We start from the raw sequence: 24,521 nt of genomic DNA on the forward strand, positions 1-24,521 counted from the left end.
CTAACTTTGTGCACTAGTATCTATGAAAGACCTTGTTATTAGACTACATAAGGGTCCATTTACACAGAAAGATTATCGTGTGAATTTGCACGATAACTATCAGATTCGAACGATAATCGTACATGTAAACGCAGCAAATGATCGAACGACGAGCGAGAAATCGTTCATTTTGATCTTTTAACATATTCTTAAATCATCGTTCGTTGTTCGCAAAAAATTCGCCGATCGTTCCGTGTAAACAGTCGTTCACTGATTTTTCCTATGTGCGAGATAGGCTTCAGCGATCGGAAAACGAATTTTCTGTATGATATATCGTTCCATCTAAACGCTGATCGTTATAAAAGAAAAATCGTTACTTAGAAATCGTTAATCGTACGATTGGGCAAATTATTGCTCCGTGTAAACCCAGCATTAGAGTCCATTTACACAGAAAGATTATCTGACAGATTATCTGCCAAAGATTTGAAGCCAAAGCCAGAAACCGACTATAAACAGGGAACAGGTCATAAAGGAAAGCCTGAGATTTTTCCTCTTTTTCAAATCCATTTCTGGTTTTGGCTTCAAATCTTTGGCAGATAATCTTTCTGTGTAAATGGAGCCTAAAGTGTCCCTGCCCCAGACCCAGGCCCCAACCAGTAAAAACACTAAAAACATCAGTATTTTGCAACCAAAACCAGGAGTGGATTGAAAATACAGAAAGGCCATGTTCGCACAATGCTGAAATTGAGTGGATGGCCGCCACCTCATGACAAATAATTTCTGTTAAAACAACGGCCATTATTTGCCATTATATGGCGGCCATCCACCCAATTTAATCAGTGTGTGAACATAGCCTTTCTGTGTTTTCAATCCACTCCTGGTTTTGATTGCAAAATACTGAGCAGAAATATGGTGTGGGAACATAGCATAAAGGGTTTTTTTTTTTTTTTTTCCCTCACCCTATTCTTTAGAATCGTGAGTTACCAGAGGAAGTCCCTAATAGTGGGAAGAGGCTGCAAACCTTTATATAGCTAGTCCTGCTCTCCTGAGAAGTGGACACAGTTGTATCCAGTCAGGACAATGCTCTGTGAGACTGGGTTCACACTGCGTTCCTAGCATACGTTTAACAGATACCTTTTTTTTTTTAACGGACAAAAAAAATAGTGTCAGCAACGTTTTTGTGTCTGTAAAAAAAAACTGATCCGTTTAGATCAAAACGGATGCACACAAATGCAAAAAAAAAACGGATTGCAAAAACGCAGTGTGAACCCAGCCTGAGCTAGAACAGTACAAACTTGCTACAATGTATCAATCTGGAGCTAAAAATGTATCCACCAGGACTAGGTTTGTAGAAGTTTTCAGACTTTGAATGTAAATTGTTTTCTGCAATGCTGCGTTTACACGGAGCGATTATCGTGCAAATTTGCACGATAACGATCGTATTCAAACAATAATCGTACATGTAAACGCAGCGAACTATCAAGCGACGAGCGAGAAATCGTTCATTTTGATCTTACAACATGTTCTAAAATCGTTGTTCGCAAAAAATTTGCAGATCGTTCCGTGTAAACAGTCATTCACCGATTTTACCCATGTGCGAGATAGGCGTAAGGGATCGCAAAACGATTTTTCCGTACGATATATAGTTCCGTCTAAACGCTGATTGTTTTAAAGAAAACATAGTTTTTTCGATATCGTTATGCGTACGATCGGGCGAATTATTGCTCCGTGTAAACGCAGCATTATTCATTGACAACGAAGTAGATTAACCGGGATTAAGCTTTACATAACATTGAAAAACTAAGAGGGGTTATTAGGAATCATTTAAAGGAGTTATTCGTGAATCACTTTGTTTTTTTTTGCATTTGTCTTTGAGTGGTGTAAAAATAAAGAAGTTATACTCACCTATGCCGATCCCCCTAAAGCTGCTTTGCTGATGCTCCTTGTTCTCTCATCCACTTCTGGGTCGCTGATGACACGCCTTCCCAGCATGAACCAGAATGCTTAACCAATCGCTAATGGTAGCAGTATCCTGCCTCAGCCAGTGATTGGCTGAGTGGGCAGTTCCTGTGAGGGTGACCAGGAAGTAGGTGGGGGATCAGTATAGGTGAGTATACCTTCCCTTTTATTTTACACCACTTCCAGCATATGTAAAAAAATAAATAACATGAGTTATACCCATTTACATGGTGTGAATGCGAGCAACATAGGTGGCTTCATTGATGTAAACTTTCTATTTTCTTTTGCAGGTTTTAACATTGAAACCCCACCATGTCATTGAAGCCACGAGTTGTGGATTTTGATGAGACATGGAACAAACTTTTAACGACAATCAACGCCGTTGTCAAGTTGGATTACGTCGAGAGGGCAACATGGAATGACCGCTTCTCGTATCCTTTATATATCAGTGGTTTCTCATGAATTATTATAATGTCATTGACCTGGTGTGGGCTGTTACTTGAGACAGATCTCTCCTAACAGGCAGTGAACAACAAACAGAGAAGGGAGACATCTACTGGCCAAAATGGATATTTTACGTCTGAAAAAAACCCCACAGCCATTTGTTTACCTTAGATTTTTAATACCCACTCATTTGAACACAGGTTGTGCTGAATCTTCCTGTTTAGTTTTTTTTTTTCCCATACATACTTCCAGTACCTGGCAGCTGTAAGGGTACATGTCAGTTCTTTGGGCAGACAGTGGAATTCTCCAGCAAATATCAATGAGTCAGCTGAAATTCCATAGTGTGCACATACCCTAGGTGGCGATACCCCCTCTCTGCCGCCACAACTATTTGTGTTGGGAACTCCAGGACTATAATTCTGATTACCTGCTTATCACAGTGTCTGGCAGCCGCTGCACAGTGATCACCGCTGACTGTGCTAGAAGCAGAGCGAGCAGTGACAGCAACCACCACTCCCTCTGCAGAGGTTGTCCACTGCACTTATTTATCATTAGAAGGGGCGGGCCAGCTTGGGGGGGGCTGGATTAGCACTCCAGGGCAGTAGCCCCACCCCCAGTGCGCCAAACGACCTTACTGGACACAGGATTAGGCTATGTTCACACTACATAAAAAACATGTCCGTATTTCATAACTACGCCCTTAGTTGCACAAACAACGGCCGTTATTTCACGGACGTAGTTATGAAATACAGCCGTGTTTTTTTACATAGTGTGAACTCTGCCTTACACTACGAACTGCATGGGGACGCTACACTAGGGGGCTATCAGCAGGTTAGATTTGTCTAGTTCCCCTTTAAGTTTCCTTTTTGTGGTATCTGCAGGGGATTCGGAGCACTGTATCAGAAAAGATAAAGCTTCAGTAAGAAATTTAATCCGAGCTGATTTAGGACCGAAAAGCAACTCTGTGTTAGAAGGTGGATATGGTATTTTACATGAGGACAGAATAGCTGTAAGGTCAGGGAGTTAAGTCATCTCACTTGTAGTTACTGGCCCCAGTCCAGGTGAATGTGGAGCCCAGGATAAGGCAGTGTCTGGCAGCGTGTGTGTTATGCTCCGGCTGTTTACTCTGAGCAGATCTTCTGTGAGAAGCGGCCAGAGTGTAGGGGGGGGGGGATCCTGGCACTTACATTGTTTTTTTGTAAACACTTCCACAATAATTCAGTCCAAAAAAAACAATAGAAGCGTCTCTCACTAGAGCATTGGGTGTGATCGTGGAAAAATCATTTGGTTAGCAGCTTTAAAGGGGTTCTCCAGGCCTAAAAAACATGGCTGCTATCTTCCAGAAACAGTGCTACTCCTGTCCTCAGTTTGAATGTGGCTTTGCAGGTAAGTTCCATTAAAGTGAATTGAGCTAAATTGTAATACCACGCTGACCCTGGGATCAGGGGTGGTGGTGTTTTTGTAAGAAAGTAGCTGTGTTTATTCTAACCCTGGATAACCCCTTTAATATACACTGTAGTAGGATCTACTACTGTTGAGTCTCTTGTGGTTATGTGACCTGGATTTCTGGCCATTGTAAGGTCACAGTAGCGGCAAATTGCAGTGCCATAGTGCCACGCGTATCTTTATACTATATGTAAAGGTACCTTTTTTTTGTTTAAAGGGGTACTCCAGCGGGGCTATTTTGTGATCTGGCCGGGGAGGAGGTGGCTGACAGAAAAGACATCCACTCACCTCCCCGGATCCAGCGGCGGGTCTCGTATCGCGGCGCTCCGGTCCCCGGCCGCTTCCTGATGTCTGAAGCGGGTTTGAGAAGTGACGCCTCAAGTCCGCTCAGCCTGTCAGTAACAGAGGCGGGATCCGTCACGTCTCGAGCCCGCGTGAGACACCAGGAAGCGGGGACCGGAGCGCCGCCATACGGGTCCCGCCACTGGATCCGGGGAGGTGAGTGGACGTCTTTTCTCTCAGCCACCTCCTCCCCGGCCAGATCACAAAATAGCCCCCCCCCCCTGCTGGAGTATCCCTTTAACTCATTCACTCCAATAGAAGATGAGCTGCAGTAACTCTGCACGGCCACTACACAATGTATGGCGCTGTTACCAGCTTTGTTCACTGCAACTTTGACCTTAGATATTAGCCCGGGATAAAAAACTTATTTAAAGGGGTTATGCAGGATTAGAAAAACCTGCTTGCTTTCTTTCAAAAACTCCTCCCCTGTCCCCAGGCTGTGTGTGGTATTACACTCAACTCCATTCACCTCGGTAGGGCCACTGCAGTACCATGCAAAAACCAAGGAAAATAGTGGAGCCTGAAGGAAAACCTCTATGCTTTTTCAACCCTGGATAATACCTTTGATGACCATGTCCATTTCCCAGTTTTTCATTTCAGCAGCCTTTTTTTTTTATTTTATTTATTTTTTTATTTTATTGACATGGCTGTATTTTTGGTACAATTCGGGGTACAGATAAATTACTGTGCTTATAGAATTTTTTTTGTGGTGTCAATATAAAAGAGAGGGTTTTTTTTTTTTTATTTAGTTTATTTTTCATATTTTTCATGTTTCACACCAAAAAGTTTGACTTGTCTGGGTTATCACACGTATGGGGTTTTTCTTTTTTATTATATGTTTTATGCGCAATAAAATTTATATGAAATAATTACTTGGCTTTTTTTCTATTTTTGTGAGCATTTCTCTCTCTCTTTGTTTTTTTTTCCCTTAATCTAATGAAGGGATTACTATTTTACCAATTTTTTTTTATACATATAATGTAGTGGCATACTCCTGTATCCTAATAGGTTATGATGTGTGCCTCCATGACATATGCTCTGCAGCCATGGTGGAGCTCCCTCCATTCAATGTGGATACATGGAGAGAACCCTTCATATATGCAGGATTTTTCCTACAATCTGGTGTACGGAGCCCCATAATGATGATTTCTGTCAGTCACTGATCATGCTGTGGTCATGGGCTGCAGAAATCAAAAGTGGCTAAGGTCAGAGTTTAAGTGGTCGGGATCAAAGGTTGCCCTGATCCTACTCAAGTAATCAAGTTGCTACGAATAGATCCACTTCTAAGAGCAGCAAACGCTGATCGGGAGCCTCACACGCCCTCTATTGTAGTGACTCCAGCCCTTCAGCTGTTGTAAAACTACAATTCCCATCATACCTGGACAGCCAAAGCTAAAATTTTAGCTGACAAACATGATGGTAATTGTAGTATTGCAACAGCTGGACGGCCACAGTTTGACACCTGCTACAGCTATAAGCTGTGCTGTAGTCGGTGGACCTGCACTGCTCCCCCTAGTGGTTAGAGAGTTTTGTTCTTATGCAGAGGATTTGGTTCTGTGTATTAGAAATGGACTTCTCCAATCACTCTAAACATACATTATGAAATAATTTATCAGCACAGTACTTTAGTTGTATAATTTTTTAAGGGTTTGGCCACTTTATACTAAAACTGTTCAGTGCACAATATAATTGAGTGTAATCACTGTATATACTGACTGCAGCTCCCTGTGTACCTCATAGAGCTAAAATCAGGCTCCCTTCCTCCAGGCTGTGCTGTCCTGCTCTGTGGTGAGTCTGTCCATAAGATGGCCGACATGGAGGAGCATGTGACCATGCCCCGTTGTGTCCACCACTGAGCCTGTATATGTCTATGGAGCACACAGTGGGCAGAGCATGGTCACATGCTCCTCCATGTCGGCCATCTTATGGACAGACTCGCCACAGAGCAGGACAGCACAGCCTGGAGGAGGAGAGTCTGATTTTAGCTCTATGATGTATACAGGGAGCTGCTGTCAGTATATACAGTGATTGCACTTATACTGAACAGTTTTACTATAAAGTGGCCAACCCCTTTAAGGCAATAGTGAATGTTAAGAGCAGCCAAATAAGTGATGGGGAGTATGTAAGAAGCTATTGTTGGCACGGCCTCTTTTTATGGCTCATGCAGGCTTAAACAGGCTTTTCTGTGGATATTTATCGTGTTACCGCACGGCCTGTGACCGCCGCTTTCTAGTTTGTCAACAAGTGCTGCGCCCGTCGTGTCAGGGCTGTCAGATTGTAGCTGGCACCTGTTATTAGCGAAGCTCCCCTGTTCCAGTAAAATCTTCTTTATGGCCGCCATAAGCGTAGAGCATACTTTATAGTCGGCGATGACTGATCCCGGGGGGGTCTGTGTGCCTTCTCTTCAGGAAAGCTTAGCATGGGAAGCTGTTGCCAGGAGCTACACATGTTGTTTTATCCCACGTCTGCTTTGATCTCTAGCATCGTGCCAGCATGCACTATTCTAAGATTGGCAGATCTGTAGTTGCTGAGCCTGTGGGCATGCTGGAACGGCTGAGGGAAATTAATGGCAGCGCTTTACTAGTACATCACATGTCACTTCCATAGGCAGCGGGTGTGTACTCCATACTGTCACATCATGTACACACTGCCACAGACAGGTGAGCACACCTGATACTTACAAGAAATAGTAAGACGAGTCTGGACACCTCTGCAGCTGCTTTTTCTTTTTTAATCAGATTTTTTTTTTATTAGGTTATTGTGCTGGTGCATTTGTCTTAATATAATCTGCCCAGATTCCTCTCCAAAAATGCATCCCATTATCTTTATTATCCCATAGTACGTAGTACCTCAGAGTGTATGCACACTTCAAGAGAAGCATCTAACCAGCTGATATCTCCCTATAGCCCACAGGGCATTGATTATCTGCCAGAGAGGATTGGTGCACTGGGGACGTGACTACTAGCTGGGGGCAGATTGGCGCACGGAGGACGGGACCACCAGCTGGGGTGGTTTGGTGCACTGTGGGTGGGACTACCTGCTGGGGACGGATTGGTGCACTGGGGTTGGTATACTAGCCAGGGGCGGATTGGTGCACTGAGGGCGAGATTACCAGCAGGGGGCTGATTGGTGCACTGCGGACGGGCCTACCAGCAGGGGGCAGATTGGCGCACTGAGGATGGGACCACAAGCTGGGGGCGGATTGGTGCACTGGGGGTGGGACAACTGCCACGCCTAATAACATGGAAACTGAGGCAAGGATGTAGGTAAGAAACCTACCTTCATGCTCCGTGCACTAGGGACATAGTTAGATTCTTCTAACCTGCTGATAGTTTTCCTTTAAAATATTATTGTGGAGATAGATAGATATAATTATATTATATCCAACACTGAATACTCATATCAATAGTTTATTTAAACTTTTCTTATTTATTGGATGAATAAAAGGATTGGTTGTTGAAATCCACCATGTCTGATCACGCAGTCATGTATTGCAGTGTGATTGGATAGCCCAATTTTTCCTGTATAATATAGACCTATAATAGTTGTATGATAAGCTAATATGTGGATATTAGAAGTTTGTTACGTTTTTTCTTTAACATCTCTCCAGCGATATTTATGCACTCTGTGTTGCCTATCCAGAACCGCTTGGAGAAAGACTGTATGCCGAAACAAAAACCTTCTTGGAGAATCATGTGTTACAGCTGCATGCGGTAAGAGGTCTTCATTCACCCATTCAGTAACCACTATGACTAGTATATATATTCTCTTCATACCTTTTGTTGGCAACCCCAGATTCGTATGCTATATTCGTATTTATATATATTTTCCAACAAAACTGGTAAAGTATCTATTTCTATCCCCGCCCTCTGTGGTCTGGAGTCTGTCTGGCTGTATACATCCCAGTATACCGGGCTTCTCCCAGCTGATGGACTGGCTGCTCGGCCAATCAGTGACTGGAGCGGCCAGTCCATCAGCCGGGTTGTGACGTGTCAGCGCCGGTCTGGCCGCTTGCCATTGGCACAGAGGGAGGTATGTTAGTACCGGTACTCAATTTCCCCCCTTCCTGTTGGCTGCCTTATTATATAAATCGCTGGACTTCTCTTTTAAGAATTCTAATCATTCGCTTTGTTTTTCACAGAAAGTTTTGGCGTCTGCAGAACAAGTTCTGGTTGTATATCACCGGTCCTGGGAGGAATACAGTAGAGGAGCTGACTACATGGACTGTCTATATAGGTAAGGAATAATTTAAAATGCTTGTTCTATCCTGTAGCTGTAGGCCTGGAAATGAATCGGTATCGGTAGTCCTGTTCAGTGCTTCTATATCAGTCTGCTGTCAAGATACCTGTAATAAAAGGCGCTGTTTACCACACCCGCCTCACACCTGCTTGCAATGGCTGAAATGGGAGTTCGAATTGGAATTGTCAGTTTCCAGATTACACTTGCGGTATAGGCACTCGTTTGCAGTTTCTTCAGAAGGCCAAAGTAAGGGCCTATATTACTCGGCCCGATGACTTGATGTAAGCAAGCGCTGATCTGCCTATTACAAGGGCTGCACGGATATAGTGAGCGATGACAAGCATCCAAGCAGTGCCTACTTTGCGTTTTGCTATGGGACTCACATCTCCTGTTCACACAAGGAGATGTGCTTACCATAGCGATATTTTTGCCACAATCCAAAAAATGTGATCAGAAGAGGAATGGTATTTTCCCGCTCCTCAGCTGATCGCTGTCACTTTCACCCAGGCCAATTGTTGGCCAAAGCAATCTTTCTAGCAATGCTCCTAAACAAGAATTAGCCAGTTTAAAAGGCCTTTAATCAAGTGGCCGGGCTGCGCAAACGATCACTGTACCATTCATGCGGCCATTCAAATATATGGCTATGGGCTGTGATAGAGAGAAAATCTGTCACAGCACAAAAGATGCGATCGGCCGAGGATCAGCCGCTTTCTCGCTCCTCAGCTGATTGCTGTCACTTTTACATGGGCAGGTTATAGGATGAAGGAGAGTTTCTAGCAACCCTCCTGGTCAATAATTGGCCTGGGCTGAAGTCTAACCCTTCTCACCTTATGTCTAGCTCATGTCATGTGTAGTCGCTTTCTTCCAGATATTCACGCTGATCATTATTCTCATTATATTCTTCACTATAACTTCCATTGTAGTATTATATTCATCGTCTGTGATAATGAACAGCATCGATGAGGAGTTACAGTGCTCTAAAAAAATCTTATGATGGGGATTTATCCTCCGCAGGTATCTCAACACACAGTTCATAAAGAAGAACAAGCTGACTGAAGCAGATCTGCAGTACGGCTATGGAGGTGTAGACATGAATGAGCCGCTGATGGAGATTGGTGAAGTGAGTATTGTAATAGTCACCCTAAAGAATGATTTGTCTCTTTAAAGGAGACCTCCAGAATGAAAAACTGCAATCTATGCAGGATGCAGATGCGTAAACCTTTTATATCTTGGATGTTAGAGAGTTGTATGGACATATAATATCTCTAGAGTCTAGACAGATGGCGCTCTTCTACCATTGTCCTATAGCACTGGCTGAAAGATGCATTGCTCTGTATACTCGTTCTTTAGTTGGGACATAAGGATGTACTGTATCTGGCCAGGACAAAGTTAATGTAGATATGATGATAATGATGATTGATTATTATTATTTATTACCTTGTGTCTATTGCAGTTAGCACTTGATATGTGGAGGAAGCTGATGATTGAACCGCTGCAGGACACCCTCCTTAGAATGCTTCTCAAAGAGATTAAGAGGTAAGTGACACCTGTTATTTCTGGAGATGAGTGTTTCACATTCTTACATGTACGATATTCTACGGCTTCTCCTAATAGACATTTCAGATTAAAGGGGTATTCCGAACTCTAAGGCATCATTCACACATCCGTAGTGCTCCATGCTTCACGGAGCACTATGTTCACACTCCATTACCCCAGCGATCCATGCCGCAAGAAAATGGTCCTCCTTACAACATGTCCCTTTTTTTTTTGCGGCACGGATCGTGTAAATGGGGCCATTAAATATTATTTGGTTTTATGTTCTGTCCGCAATTGCAGACAGAACAACGAACGTGTGAATTTGGCCTAATAGTTAAAGAACCCCAAAGGGAATGATTGGAGCGCAGACTGTGCAGATGCCCTGTGCTCTTATTAGTTCAGGGGACAAGTTTCAGTGGGAATCCCAGTAGTCAGACTCCCATTGATCAGCTTGTTATCCCTCTATATTAAGGGAAGGGGAGAACTTTTGAATTTAGAAATACCCCTTAAGCTACTTTGCTGCTCTGACAATTTTCATACTTTTGACATACAGAGATGAAACATTATACATATGTATAAGCTGAATACAGACATCATTTTAACCTTTATACCTGTATATGTTCCTCACCTGAGGCACTGTGAAAGGCCACACAGAGCTTAATACATATGTATACTGTATCCTGAAGGTTCCTGTATAGCCCCTGTGGTCAGTGGAGTCAGCACAAGGAGGACACATGACCCCTAAAACCTAAGTCTAAAAAGTTACATTCCTCTTGCTGACCTCTAATAATTATTGTGGCCCTGAATTTCACCCAAAGCCTTGATCCACTATTTAAAACAATACCCCAGTGGGATTTTCCCCTTGCACCCTAGTACTAGGCATATTGTAAATAGCCACATTTTTGGTTATTCCCTATGGGTGGCTTTCCTTTCAGTATACGATCCCTTCCCTTTCCTGTTCTGACACCATAGTTACCAAGCTGACGTGCCAAATAACATCGCATATGTTGCGTAGACCTAAAGTCTTTTTTGGATTAATTTCTATGAGACAATCAATGTCAGTCTGGAATAAATAAACAATAGAACCTGTCATCATTTTTACTCCACCTCATCTGTGAATCATTGGGGCAGATCCCTACACCCCATCCCACCAGCCTTCATTGATCTATCCCTATGCACAAAAGGGAGACATCTATTAGTCAAGGCTAATGGGACAGACAGAAGCACCATGGCTTGCCTAATGACTTGCCGTTCAGGCAGCATGGAAGTGATAACAGGTTCACTTTAAAGAGTCACTGTCGTTAACTTTTTTTTTTTTTTGCAGAGATCAATAGTCCAGGCGATTTTAAGAAACTTTGTAATTGGGTTTATTAGGCAAATATGCCATTATCTGCATTTAAAAAGCCTTTTCCCAGCCCCTCTCCTCTCCTTTCTGTCATCCACTGCTCAGAATCAGGAAATCTCGACTCTTTTTTTATCAGTCGGATCCTGTCTGTGCTATGGAGGAGGGAGGAGAGAGATTAGTCGGCAGCAGAGAGCAGAGAACAAAGGATTACACGGGGAGCTATTCAGAGTGCTATTCAGAGGTCAGAGAGGTCAGTGGTGACATCAGAGGAGATAGCCTGGTGATGTAGCTGTAAATTAACTCTTTGTTGTCCTGTTTTGGTGCCTCATCTCCTTCTCTCCATAGGAAAACCATAAAGACAGGGGGAGAGCTTCAAACTGCTTTTTCATGACAAATTCATTTTTCGGCTAATAAACCCAATTACAAAGTTTCTTAAAATCACCTGTACTATTGATTTCTGCAAAAAATAAAATAAATAAATTTGCAACAGTGACACTTTAAGTTTTATCCTGTGTATTGCAGTCACAGCAGTTGATCAATGTTACGATGATTACTTAGATAAAACCCTACTTCATATGCCCTATTAAGACGTAGTATGTCCCTGCTCTAGGCTTCCCACCATGATCCAAAGCAGGTTCTATTCCATGTATAAGAGAGAGAGACAAGACAATAATGTATGAGAGAAACCAAATGAAGTTGGATGCATTTGTTAGGTGGAATGCCGGTTCGAGCCAAAAGACTTGGATGCGTCCCATACAGGTCAAGGCCCTGCAGCTTTCCCCTTCCCTTCCCTCTGCGTCATCTACAGGTGTCCCAGCTTAGCCGCCTGCTTCTAGCTTTGTTTGTTACTTTTATAGCCGGAGGTCCTATGTGCTTTTCAATGGCCTATTCTTTTATTATTAAATGATTCAATGTAACCTCTGTCTTCTGACACGATGGTGCACAGAAGATTATTGCGCCAGTAAACGCTCCATTAACATCTGATCCTGGAGAAACTGATGACGCCAAATACTAAGTGTTACAAATGTAACCAACATTCTGAACACAGATTGACGTTTTTATTAAGATAAAGGTTGAAAAAAACAAAAACTTGACAAGGGTCACTATAAAGCAGTGCAGATGTCCAGATGTGTGTGCTGCTCCCCGGTGATCACATCTGTGGACAGAGGAGAGAGGTATATAGCATCTATAAAGCATCGGCCACCTCTCCATAGTGAAGTCATTCTCTGCCGCAGGCGAGATTTCCCTCATTTCCTGGAAAGGAGGAGAAATATACATGAAGTATTTGTGCTTGGCTGTAGTAGGTGTTGGTTACCTTATCTGTCCTCATCATGTCATTCCCAATAGTCTCCCAATACATATTGAACACCAGGCAGTGTTGTAGGTTCGATATCCGTTAAAATATGTGGCAAATTATAAAATTTAAAGGGGCCCTCCCATGTTAAAAATTTTATGCAAAGCTTATTTCAGTGGGAGTCATTAAAGGGGTTGTCGGGATGATATCTTTTAGATATATACCTGAGGGTGTAAAAGTAAGAAAGTAGCGACACTGACTGAATTCCCCACAGGTGCTATGCTGACGGTACTGGTCCTGCATCATGGGCTACTTCTTCCCTGTAGCAACTGGGCACTGGTTACAGCAGTGTCTCACCTCAGTTAGCAATTGGCTGGGCTAGCTCGTCTTGCATGGACAAAACGTCACCAAAAAGGAGTTATCCAACCTGTAAACATTAATGGCCTGTCCCAGTCCGACTCCCAGCACCCTCTCGGTCAGCTGTTTTAATGGCTTTGTCCAAGCGCCTTATGCTGCGTTTACACTGAACGATTATCGTTCGAATTTTCGCTATAACGATCGCATTTGAGCGATAATCGTTCCGTGTAAACACAGCAAACGATCAAGCAACGAGCGAAAAATCGTTCATTTTGATCTTTCAACATGTTCACAAATCATCTTTCATCGTTTGCTAAAAATTCGCAGATCGCTTCGTGTAAATAGTCTTTCAAAGATTCACCCTATGTAAAAGATGGGCTTAAGCGATTTTAAAAAACGATCGCTATAACGATTTTTCTTACGAATTTTCTTAAGATTTTTCTAACGATCTATTCGTCTAAATGTTGATCGTTATAAGAACCAAATCGTTGCTTCAAAATCATTAAACGATCGATTGGGCGAATTATCGCTTCGTGTAAACGCAGCAATAGTCTCTTCAATATTTACTGCTTCTAGTCTTTGTAATTGCTTTAGGGTGGTATTACACAGGCCGATGGGGGCCCGATAATACCTGTACCCGTGTAATAGGCCCGATCGTTACCGATGTCCTTGCAGCCCTTGTTTAAACTACATACATTCCATTACGTATAGAGAAAAGAAGTTGCACTCACCCAAGAAGTCTTCATAAATTCTTATCTTTATTTTTTGTAAGCGGACATAGTGCGGACAAAATAAAGAGCAGACGCCCTGTGAATTCACAGGGCGTCTGCTCTTTATTTTGTCCGCACTATGTCCGCTTGCAAAAAATAAAGATAAGAATTTATGAAGACTTCTTGGGTGAGTGCAACTTCTTTTCTCTATACGTAATGGATTGATGATGGACTATTTTCTGGTGAGCAGAAGACCGCAGGAGCAGCCCTGAAACATGGATAGGTAATGTATATAGTCAGTCGCCTGCCGCGCACTGCTATTACACGTAGCAGTGCGCGGTCGATGCCCGACGAAAATAGGTCAGAACCTATATCAGCGATCAGCCGATGATCGTTGTCATCGGCTGATCGTTGTATTTATTACATGGAGCGATAATCGCCCGAATCGGGCTGATTCGGCCTATTATTGTTCCATGTTATAGAACCCTTAGTCTTAGTAGCGTTGCAAGGAAATGCAATGTTGTGGACCTACCGGCTGGTTGACCCCTTTAAGTCGCTCATACGGATACGATTTTAGTCAACCAAAATGCAGTCATTAGTCATCTATGGGACATTTGTATGAGTGACTCCATCAGCAATATACCATGTTTCTCTGAAAAAAAACGGCTAGGGCTTACTTCTGGGGTAGGTCTTATTTTCAGAGAAACACAATATGCTGCTATACTGTATGACTATTATTATTAGGCTCAATAAGCCCCCTCATAACATACACCTCCCCCCTCTGTTGTTGTTCCCCCATTCTGTATACATCCCCTCCTCTGCAGGTAGTCCTTACACTTTATACCTCCCTCCACTCTCTGTAGTTGGCCTATATACTCTGCGCCGCGCCCCCCCCCCCCCCCCCCCCCCAAATATTCAATGTGCCCTATTGTGCATCTTCTTACCCCTCCTGCTCCCCTACAGCTTGTGTTGAGCAGGTGGTGGTGGGGGGTCAGAGTGTAACAGTCTGCCACTGATTGGCTGATGCTCAGCACCCAGTGTCAGGGATCCGGTCAGCTGACCTCTTATCTTTGGAGTAGGGCTCCAAAATGCCCGCAAAATGAAGCTAGGTCTTACTTTCAGGTAGGTCTTATTTTTGGAGGAACACTGTAGAAAACTGAACAAAAATGTTAAAAATAAAAACCAAAATGGGCTAGTAGAAAGTAGAAAGCATACAACCCGATGGCCCATCTTTGGCAGACAGTAGTCAGCTACGGACCGATCAAAACTTTTGACACGTCTCTATGATTTTTATGTTGACAGGTATTGAAAGGGTATTCCAATTTGAAACTTACTTGTCCCCTATGGTGTGGGACTCCCTATCGCCGCCTGGCTCCTTGTTATGAATTAATCTGCAAGTATAGCATGAGACACACTTTCTCTATGGAGCTGCCAGAAAGAGCCGAGTACAGCACTCTGCTCTTTCCAGCCGCTCCATAGAAAGTGAACAGAGCTGTGGGTCACGTGCCGTACCCGGCGGTCCTACTTAAAACAATGGAGCAAGGGGCCGATAGGGAGATTGCCGGGGGGAAGGCTGTACTGATATTTTTATTTATTTTTTTAATTCAGAGACGCTGCGGTCTTCTCCCGGCTCTATATCCCAATCGGTAGTGGTCTGAACACTCGGACCCGGACCGAACAAAACTTTGACATGTCTCTACACATGTCAAAAGTTTTTTTTTGTTTTTTTTGTTTTTTTTTAACGACAGGTACACTTTTTAAATCGCTTTCATTTAAAAGGAACCTTTCATCACTTTTGTGCCACTTAAACCAAGAGTCATCAGGGTGTTCTGGCGGCTTCTTCCCACCCCACCAGCCTTGATTGCTAGATTCCTTCCAGAGGGGGAACCAGAAGTCACCAGGGCCCGCTCAATTGCTCATGGTTAAGGGCCCTATTCCACAGGACGATTCTCGTTCGCATAATCGTTAACGATAAACGATACAAACGACCGCTTTTGCAAAAGACCTGAAATCATTCACTCATTTACATAGAACGATCATCGTTACTTATGATCGTTCTTGCAGTCGTCTTGTCGTCGCTATTGCGTTCGTCATTACTGCAAACGACGTCTTATTCAATGTGAACGATTTGCGAACGAGCAACGATAAAAATAGGTCCAGGTCTTATTAAAAGATCAACGATTTCTCATTCAGTCATTAATCGTTAAATGCTATTCAACCGAACGATTATCGTTTAGATTCGAACAACTTAACGATAATCGTCCCATGGTATAGGGCCCTAAGTCAGCATGGCAGTAATAAGAGTTTCTTTAAAAAAAAATTGTCGTTCACGTCCATCAAACTCCCAATGGATTCACATATAATTCAGAACTATGTTGTGTTTCAGGCTGAGCAAGTTTAGGTTTGTGCTTTATTATATTCATTGGCTTTCTTTACTTTACAGTGATCGATGTGGGGAAGACCCAAATCAAAAAGTAATCCACGGGGTTATCAACTCCTTTGTTCATGTTGAACAGTATAAGAAAAAATTTCCCTTAAAGGTACTCGAGTATGAGGTTGTGTGTTTTTCCTTTTTCTTTCAAGTTTATAAAAAGTTTGATTTCATGGTGTGTTTTCTCCTCTTTAGTTTTATCACGAAGTTTTTGAGTGGCCTTTTCTGGCTGAAACGGGGGAGTATTACAAACAAGAAGCTTCAAATTTATTACAAGAGTCAAACTGCTCACAATATATGGAAAAAGTAAGTTTTTCTAATACCCAATGATAACTTAGTACTAAATAACCAAAAGTAAGATTAAAGCTAATGCTCCATGCAATTCTGTATGGAACTTCTGAACATCAAGCGTTAAACTTGGCTGTTAGGAAATCACATAGAAAGTAAATAGGTTGTGGCTGAGTATGCGTGGTGCCCCTCCGTTCACTCGGGCGAGCTATTGGCCTTTTTAAAGTGACAGTGTCAGGAACTGTCCAGAGCAGTAGAAAATCCCCATAGAAAAGCTCTCCTGCTCTAGACAGTTCCTGAAAGGGACAAGAGGGGGCAGCAGAGAGTGTCAGACTGGAAATAATTCACAACTTCCTGCAGGACATACAGCATCTGATAAGTACTGTAAGATTTGAGATTTTTAACTAGAAGTAATTGACATATCTGTTAAATTTTCTGACACCAGTTCATTTAAAAACATTTTTTTTTTAAATGGGCCAATTATTAACCCAAAAAGGGCGATCTAGCCTTATGTAATGGGGGAAGCTGGTTTGCCAGCTGATCCAGATGCCCTGACATTGTAATATGCCCTGACAATATGCAGCAGATACGCAGCAAATACGCAGCAGATTTGATGGGGCAGATTTGATGCTGTGTTCAGTTATTTAGATCTAATCTGCTGTGTATTTGCTGCGTATCGCAGCAGTAAATACGCTGCGTATACGGTGTGTGGGTTTATACCCTTAAACCTCTTATTGCATTAGCATGCCAGACATCTATCACTGCCTATCCCCCAGAAAAGCAAAGCAATGGATAGGTCAGAAGCATAACTGTCCAGGCCTTATTTCTTTGAAGGGAGTGGATGGGGGTAAATGTCAGGCTGACCCTGTACACAAAGATTCTTACCAGATCCTATGGTGTTTGTTCAGCTTTAAAGAAGTGTTCCAGAAAAAATTAACTTTTTCCCTATCCACATGATAAGGGAAAAGTAGGAGATCACGGGGGCTCCGACTTCTTCGATCCCTGTATTGGGCCATGGCTTCTGTGTAAAGAATAGAGCCACAGGTACAGCACGTGACCCACTGCTCTATTCATTTCTACGGAGCCGATGGAAGGAGCCGAATATGGCGCTCTTCTGATGTACTCGCTCTTTTCATCACCAAAAAAAAATAAAATTGACACTAGAAAGAATACTTTTATGGTGACCATGTGGCCTCTGATATAAAGAGACCTGCAGCCCTGCACTTATTGCCTTAATGTAACATCTGTGTTAATGCGTTTCTTCATATGTAACTAGTAAGGTATTAGAATAGACATGGTCTACACAATGGACAATTATGTAAATTGGATCACCTCTTGTCTTTCCCGTTATAAGATATATCAGTCTGATGTGTGTTATATTTTTTTATCTCTTTAGATTTTAGGTAGATTAAAAGATGAAGAGATTCGATGTAGAAAGTATTTGCACCCCAGTTCATATACTAAAGTGATACATGAATGCCAACAGAGAATGGTCGCCGACCACTTGCAGTTCCTACATGCAGAATGTCAAAATATCATTAGGCAAGAAAGGAGAAGTGGTAAGTGACCAGTGATATGGTTATTACAGTGTTAGGGTGCGTTCACACGTACAGGATCTGCAGCAGATCCGCAGCAGATTTGATGGTGCAGATTTGATGCTGTGTTTAGTTATTTAGATGAAATCTGCTGCGGATCCGATACGTGTGAACGTACCCTTCAAGAGAATTTCTACCCAATTTGTAAACTCTGGGATATGGCAGTAAATTAAGGGGGTTTTCTTGGACCTGAAAATACTTTACACCTCCTACTAGTATATGGAGCCACTGTGGCCATGCCCCTTCAATAACTGGCGGCCAATCGTTCGGCCATCAGTCCCTCCTCCCTGTACAGAAGAACATTTGGCACGGCCCAAGCATTCCTGTGTTGTCTACGGGAAGGGGTACGTGGTGCCTGCATGTTAGGCGGTTTATAATGTACGGGCACATGAACGTGCAATAATAGGGTCAATAAAAAAAGTAACATTACAGTGTATCGAGAACGTGACTGACACTGATCCCTCCTTCCTATTTTCAGACATGGCCAATATGTACACCCTTCTTCGTGCTGTAGCTAATGGTTTACCTCACATGATTCAGGAATTACAAAACCATATCCACGATGAGGGCCTTAGAGCTATTAGTAATCTTTCTCAGGAAAATGTAAGTATCTCCTAAGCTCACTTACCTTATTTATAAAGTGAAGGCTTTTAGATGTTTATTGAGCGGTAACATAGGAATAACATCCATATCGTGTTGCTGTCTCTCCCACTGAGCTTACATATGTGTCCATGGACAATCCAAGCCCCGGAGACGTGTGTAAACTCAGTAGGAGAGAGGGGATTAAGCAAATTTAACACTCCCTGAGGTCCCGACCACCTGACTGGTGCCTCAGCCTGGCCACCCTTCTCATAGCTGAGAGCGGTGGTCGAGGACCTAGGCAACAAGCTGCCAACTATACAAGGACCCCTAGGGGCCAAATTGAAAAAAAGGTTTTTTTTTTCCTGTAGTTTACAAAATCTTTTCAGTGGTTGGGGTCTAGGTGTTAAGATCCATACCAATTGTTGGCTAGAGAAGGGAGAAGCACTCAGCTAAGCGCTTCTATCCCAGCTCACCTCGATCTCTTTCTTGCTGCAGGAGACATACCCCATAGAAAGTGCATGAAGCCCGACTGCAGCAAGAGAAGCACTCCTCTGATTCCTTACAAGCGATCAAAACTTTTGTCACGTCTCTGTGACGTGCCAAGTTTTTTAAATGATGCGGGCCTATTGTAAAGCATTGTTCTTTTGTTTAAAATGTTTATTTAATTTTTTTTTTTTTTCCCCCCTCTCTTGCTTTATGTGCTTCCAGATGCCAACCCAGTTTGTGGAATCTGTCTTAGAGGTCCACAGTAAATTTGTCCAGCTTGTCAACACTGTTTTAAATGGGGATCAACATTTTATGAGTGCACTAGACAAGGTACAGTAACCCTGAATGACCAAGGCTTTTTGCTAAAGATGAGCGAACCGAGATTCATTCTGAACTTTGCAAAAAGTTTGGTTTGGTACAGAACCTTGCGAAGTTTGGAACAAGTTTGTAAAGATGTGGCCGCACAATTTAATACACAATTAAAAAAAAATAATTGAGGCTATGCTTACCTGTCCGCGCTCATCTGGTGTGGGACACAAGTGACAGCTCTCTAAGCCAATCACTGGCCTCGGCCCTGTCCCAGGCCGAGTTGGCTTTTGGCAATTTATCCGCACTTAATTTTTTGAAAAGCTCGCTTATCTCTTCTTATCGCTCATTAGTAAACCTAAAAAAAATAGGTTCGCCGTTAGATGTACATTAGCCATTAGGCTGCAGCTACCATATGCTAGCTGGAACCTAGCTGTAGGTTTTTATCATGTGCATTACCCTACTGTAATATATCTATGAATAAATAGTTTCCGCCATTAGATACTTTGTCCATCTGCATTTTCATTAAGGTTCTGATTGGCCTTAAAGAGGGAATTCCCCCCCCAAGACCTAAAACAATAAAATGCTCCCAAACCTAGCTGGTCTTACTCACCAAGTCCCCCTGAGAATTTTGAGCCGTCTCCCATCTTTCTAGGTAGACTAGCTGCTTCCATTCCATAGTTACAAGTTTTTAAAAAGCCGAACTATATCCAACATGGCGCTGGTCAGAAAACTACATCTCCCATCATGCAATGCTTATGTCTGATTGGTTCATAATGTAGCAGAGCTGATAGCCACAAGATATAACTGAGTTCAATGAGTTGCATAGCAGAGTGGAGTGGGTTGCATAGTTGGGTGACATAGCAGAGTGGAGTGAGTTGCATAGTTGGGTGACATAGCAGAGTGGAGTGAGTTGCATAGTTGAGTGACATAGCAGAGTGGAGTGAGTTGCATAGTTGAGTGACATAGCAGAGTGGAGTGAGTTGCATAGTTGGGTTGCATACTGCCGCCAGCGGTTGGGGGGGGTGCCGCCGGTGGTTCGGTGGGGGGATGGGGGAATGGGGTTTGCCGCCTGTGAGTTCCTGGAGGGGAATAAAGGTGTGGGTGCAGCCTGTGAATTCCGAGGGGGGGAATAAAGGTGCGGGTGCCACCGGTGGTTGGGCGGGGTGTTATGGCGGTGCCGCCGGTGGTTCGGGGGGGTGCCGCCTCTGAGTTTTCCTGGGGGGATTAGAGGTGCGGGTGCCGCCGGTGGTTCGGGGGGGGGGGAGTGGCGCCTGTGAGTTGCTGGGGGGGATTAGAGGTGTGGATGCCGCCGGTGGTTCAGCAGGGCTTGCTGCCCATGAGTTCCGGGGTGTGTGTGCGGGGGTCGGGATTGCCGCGGGAGAGTTCGTGGGCGAGAGTTGACGTTCTGTCGCGGGTGAGTTCTGGGGGGGCGGGGGTTACCGCGGGTGAGTCGGTTGAGCTGGGGGGCAACATTAGGGGCCCCAGGTGAGCTCAGGGGCGGTGGGGTGGGGGGGGACACAGGTGACCTGGAGGGAAGGAGACAATGATCAGCAGCAGCTGTCACTGTCCTCCCTCTCTTTAGTGGACTGGGTTAGAAGCGATAACCCGGCCCATTTAAGAGAAGAACACGTGATGGCGTCTCGGAGGGTGCGGGCCGGGAGCAGGGAGTGTGTCTGGTTGGACTGAGAGCTGATGATTCTATGCATTCGGTGGGGGTGAGTGCATCTAGATAACAGCAAAACTGTGCAGAATCCATAATAAATTGATATAGGAAAGATGGAAAGCTACGGGTGGGCAATGTATTAATGCAAAAAAATTTGGGGGGGAAATACCCCTTTAATTTGTTCCATCAAACAGCACTTGTAGGGGTGAATAGCTCATTGTTATGGCATGTAATGAGGCAGGTGGAATCTAACAATCTGTATGTCACCATATAAAGTGACATGGACATAAAGTAGGACCCCTTACACTGTTGATGGCTCTGTGTAATTTACAAGCCACAAGGAGCCCTGGAATTGGTCATACACATTAGCAAATACAGTCAGAATCCAAATTATGTTCTTAATAAGGCCTTATTAACATGTCCCGCAAAGTTGCCCGTGATTGCAGATCCACGGTCATGGGCATAGTTCCCATTTATTGGACTATTCTTACGATCAGACTTTTCACAGATCAGCAATCCCCTAGTGTGGAGTGTGATCGCAGCACTAATTCTTCATAAAAGTCTATGGGATGTCTGTTTTTTAAGGATTTCATGGAAGCAACGTTTGCGAATCCATGAAAAACACGGATGTGATGTTAACATTATTATGACTAGTGTTGTGCAATTTTGGCGGATCCGCAGAAAAAAAAAACGGATATGCCTGCAATCACGGACGGTTTATCACGGATCGCAAAGCTAGATAGCAGACTTATATCACTGAACGTGTAAAAAAAGGCCTAGAAGTGTTAATGCAGTAGAGTGTTTCACCTGGAGGTGGCAGTCCAGAGGCATGCACTTGTGTTACATATAGAAAAGTCATGACACCTGCTGTCACTTTACGTTTTCCTCTACAGCCCTATTCCTGATGACTGGGTACAGATTCATCCAGCAAAGGGCTGTATGTTAGGTAGCATTTTAGCCTTAGGCTGCAGTCAGGTGTATATAGTTGGTCAGTCTTAGTGTAAATTTTTCCTAGAAATCAGAGATAAACCCTCAGGCATACGGGGCTCAGACATACTATATGTGAGCGGAGGAGATGATTTAGGATAATAATTTTCAGCTTTTTTCTATGCAGGCTCTTACATGTGTTGTCAACTATAGAGAGCCCAAATCCGTCTGCAAAGCACCTGAATTGGTAAGTTCTCATTACCTCAGCCTTTCTATGTTTTATTAAAATAAAGCTCCACATTAAAGGGGAACTCCAGCAATTTTTTTTTGTTTCAGAAAGTTATAGAGATTTGTAATTTACTTCTATTTAAAAATCTCAAGCCTTCTGAAGTAGATGTCTGCTCATCCGCTCACTGGTCAGAGGCATAAACTGTGACCTGGAAAACATGTATACATGGTGTATATGGTTTATGGCTGTATCCATGTTATCCAGGCATGAACCCGAACATGCTCCAGGTTCTCTCCTCTCTAGTTACAGTCATTTATATAAACTTTTGACATGTTTTCCAAACATGTGAAAGGTTTTCATTGTATCAAGTTTCAGGCCTGAGACCTATTGAGATTGTGAGGCGTATCCGAGGAAAGTGTGCGCCATCCCCGGCCACTCCTTATCTGACTGACCACAGGAGTCTGGCTTCATTATACTCTTTGTATAATGCTGGAGCCCGCCGGGGTCCTGGTGCAGCGATCCAGGGCTGAACTGGCACGGGGAGAGGTGAGTTAAAGCGAATCTGTACCCACAATCTGACCCCCCAAACCACTTGTACCGTCAGATAGCTGCTTTTAATCCAAGATCTGTCCTGGGGTCCGTTCGGCAGGTGATGCAGTTATTGTCCTAAAAAACAACTTTTAAACTTGCAGCCCTGTGTCAAATTGGCGTGGCCTAGAGTGTGTGTGCCCTAGCCTTGCACCGCCTCTCTGCCCCTCCTTCCCCACCCTCCTCATCATTAGGAATGCTCTGTGCTGCTGTCTGAAAACTGCACATGTGCCTTAACAATCCAACACATGTACAGTGTTCACACAAATGATGAATAGGAAAATTACTGGCCAGGGCATTCCTAATGATAAGGGTGGGGAGGAGGGACAGAGGGGCGGTGCAAGACTAGGGCACACACACTCTAGGCCACACCAATTTGACACAGGACTGCAAGCTTAAAAGTTTTTTTTTTTTTTTTTTTTTTGGTTTTGCTGCATAACCTGCCGAACGAACCCCAGGACAGATCTTTAGTTAAAAGCAGCTATCCCAAGGTACAAGTGGTGTGGAGGGGTCAGATTGTTGGTACAGAGTCACTTTAATACTCTTTGTTACTTTCCCCTGTGCGCCTGTGTTTAAAAAAAAAACAAGAAGATCACTACACGTTTTCTGATTATAATGTCCACTGTCCAATAAACCCAAACCCTTTTTATTTTATATTATTTTTTTCATTGTGGCACAGTTTCTCTATCTCCCCCACTGGGTATGAAGGGTAGGGATGGGGGAAGGCAATTGAGGTAATAGAGCTGCATTGTCAGCAAATACGTAATATACTGTATATGTAATATATAAATGTGCCCCCAATTGTGGCACAATGAAAGCGTGTGTTCTACTGAGAAGGGCAAAAAAACGTTTTCCCAATAGTGAAAGCAGCTGTAATTTATACTGTAAGAATTGTGTAATGTCTTGTGTCATCCCCCTTACAGCTGGCCAAATACTGTGATAACATGCTGAAAAAATCAGCCAAGGGAATGACCGAGAATGAGGTGGAAGACAAGCTAACAAGTTTTATTACCGTTTTCAAGTACATAGATGATAAAGACGTTTTCCAGAAGGTATGTTTTATATCAGGAATATGGTCTGCGTAATTCATTTAGCCATCCTTGTGGAGTTTCCAAATTTTGTAATGTTCCCTGTTGGTGTGTGGGAGGGATGAAATAAATATATTTCAGATATAATTTTAACCTTTTTTTAAAAGTTTAAATTATATATTTTTTTAACATTATTATTATTATTATTATTATTATTATTATTATTATTATTATTATTAGATCCTAAGGAGAAATTAGAATAAAGAGATAAACATATTAAAGGGAATGTGTCACCTAAATTGATTAGAGTCAGATAGTAAAACTTGTTCATTAAAGGGGCTGTCCAGCGAAAATCTTTTTCTTTCAGATCAACTGGTGTCAGAAAGTTATATAGATTTGTAATTTACTTCTATTAAAAAATCTCAAGTCTTTCTGCTACTATATGTCCTGCAGGAAGTGGTGTTTTATTTTCAGTCTGACACAGTGCTCCCTGCTGACATCTCTGGCCGAGACAGGAACTCTGTCTCGGTTTTTTATGAATCCCCATAGAAAACCTCTCCTGCTTTGGACAGTTCCTGGTTTTTGCTGGACAACCCCTTTAGTTTTAGCCCCAGTGGTGAGAATGAAAACTGCAAGATTTCTATATTATTTTATTTTATTTTATAGTATTGATTTAAAAAAAGAAAAAATGTCACCAAAATTTTTTTAAAAAAAATGTTTAACATAAAAACATTATTTAAACAA

The 24,521-nt window shown here is 43.0% G+C and overlaps 1 protein-coding gene across 3 annotated transcripts in view; it reads left to right on the plus strand.

The window, feature by feature from the left end:
• The window catches only part of CUL2 (cullin 2), a 57,231-nt gene that overhangs the window by 10,230 nt on the left and 22,480 nt on the right, over positions 1-24,521 (plus strand). For all 3 annotated transcript variants that reach the window (XM_069958943.1, XM_069958941.1, XM_069958944.1), the window contains exons 2-13: positions 2,229-2,369; positions 7,781-7,883; positions 8,312-8,406; positions 9,424-9,529; positions 9,863-9,945; positions 16,095-16,191; positions 16,278-16,388; positions 17,767-17,929; positions 18,444-18,568; positions 19,256-19,363; positions 22,120-22,179; positions 23,673-23,801. In XM_069958943.1, the coding sequence (XP_069815044.1) occupies positions 2,251-2,369; positions 7,781-7,883; positions 8,312-8,406; positions 9,424-9,529; positions 9,863-9,945; positions 16,095-16,191; positions 16,278-16,388; positions 17,767-17,929; positions 18,444-18,568; positions 19,256-19,363; positions 22,120-22,179; positions 23,673-23,801 (1,299 nt within the window). In that variant the 5' untranslated portion in view covers positions 2,229-2,250. The remainder of the gene's footprint in view (positions 1-2,228; positions 2,370-7,780; positions 7,884-8,311; positions 8,407-9,423; positions 9,530-9,862; positions 9,946-16,094; positions 16,192-16,277; positions 16,389-17,766; positions 17,930-18,443; positions 18,569-19,255; positions 19,364-22,119; positions 22,180-23,672; positions 23,802-24,521) is intronic.

Source organism: Dendropsophus ebraccatus, chromosome 2, assembly GCF_027789765.1.
Source record: "Dendropsophus ebraccatus isolate aDenEbr1 chromosome 2, aDenEbr1.pat, whole genome shotgun sequence".
Taxonomy (NCBI): Eukaryota; Metazoa; Chordata; class Amphibia; order Anura; family Hylidae; genus Dendropsophus; species Dendropsophus ebraccatus.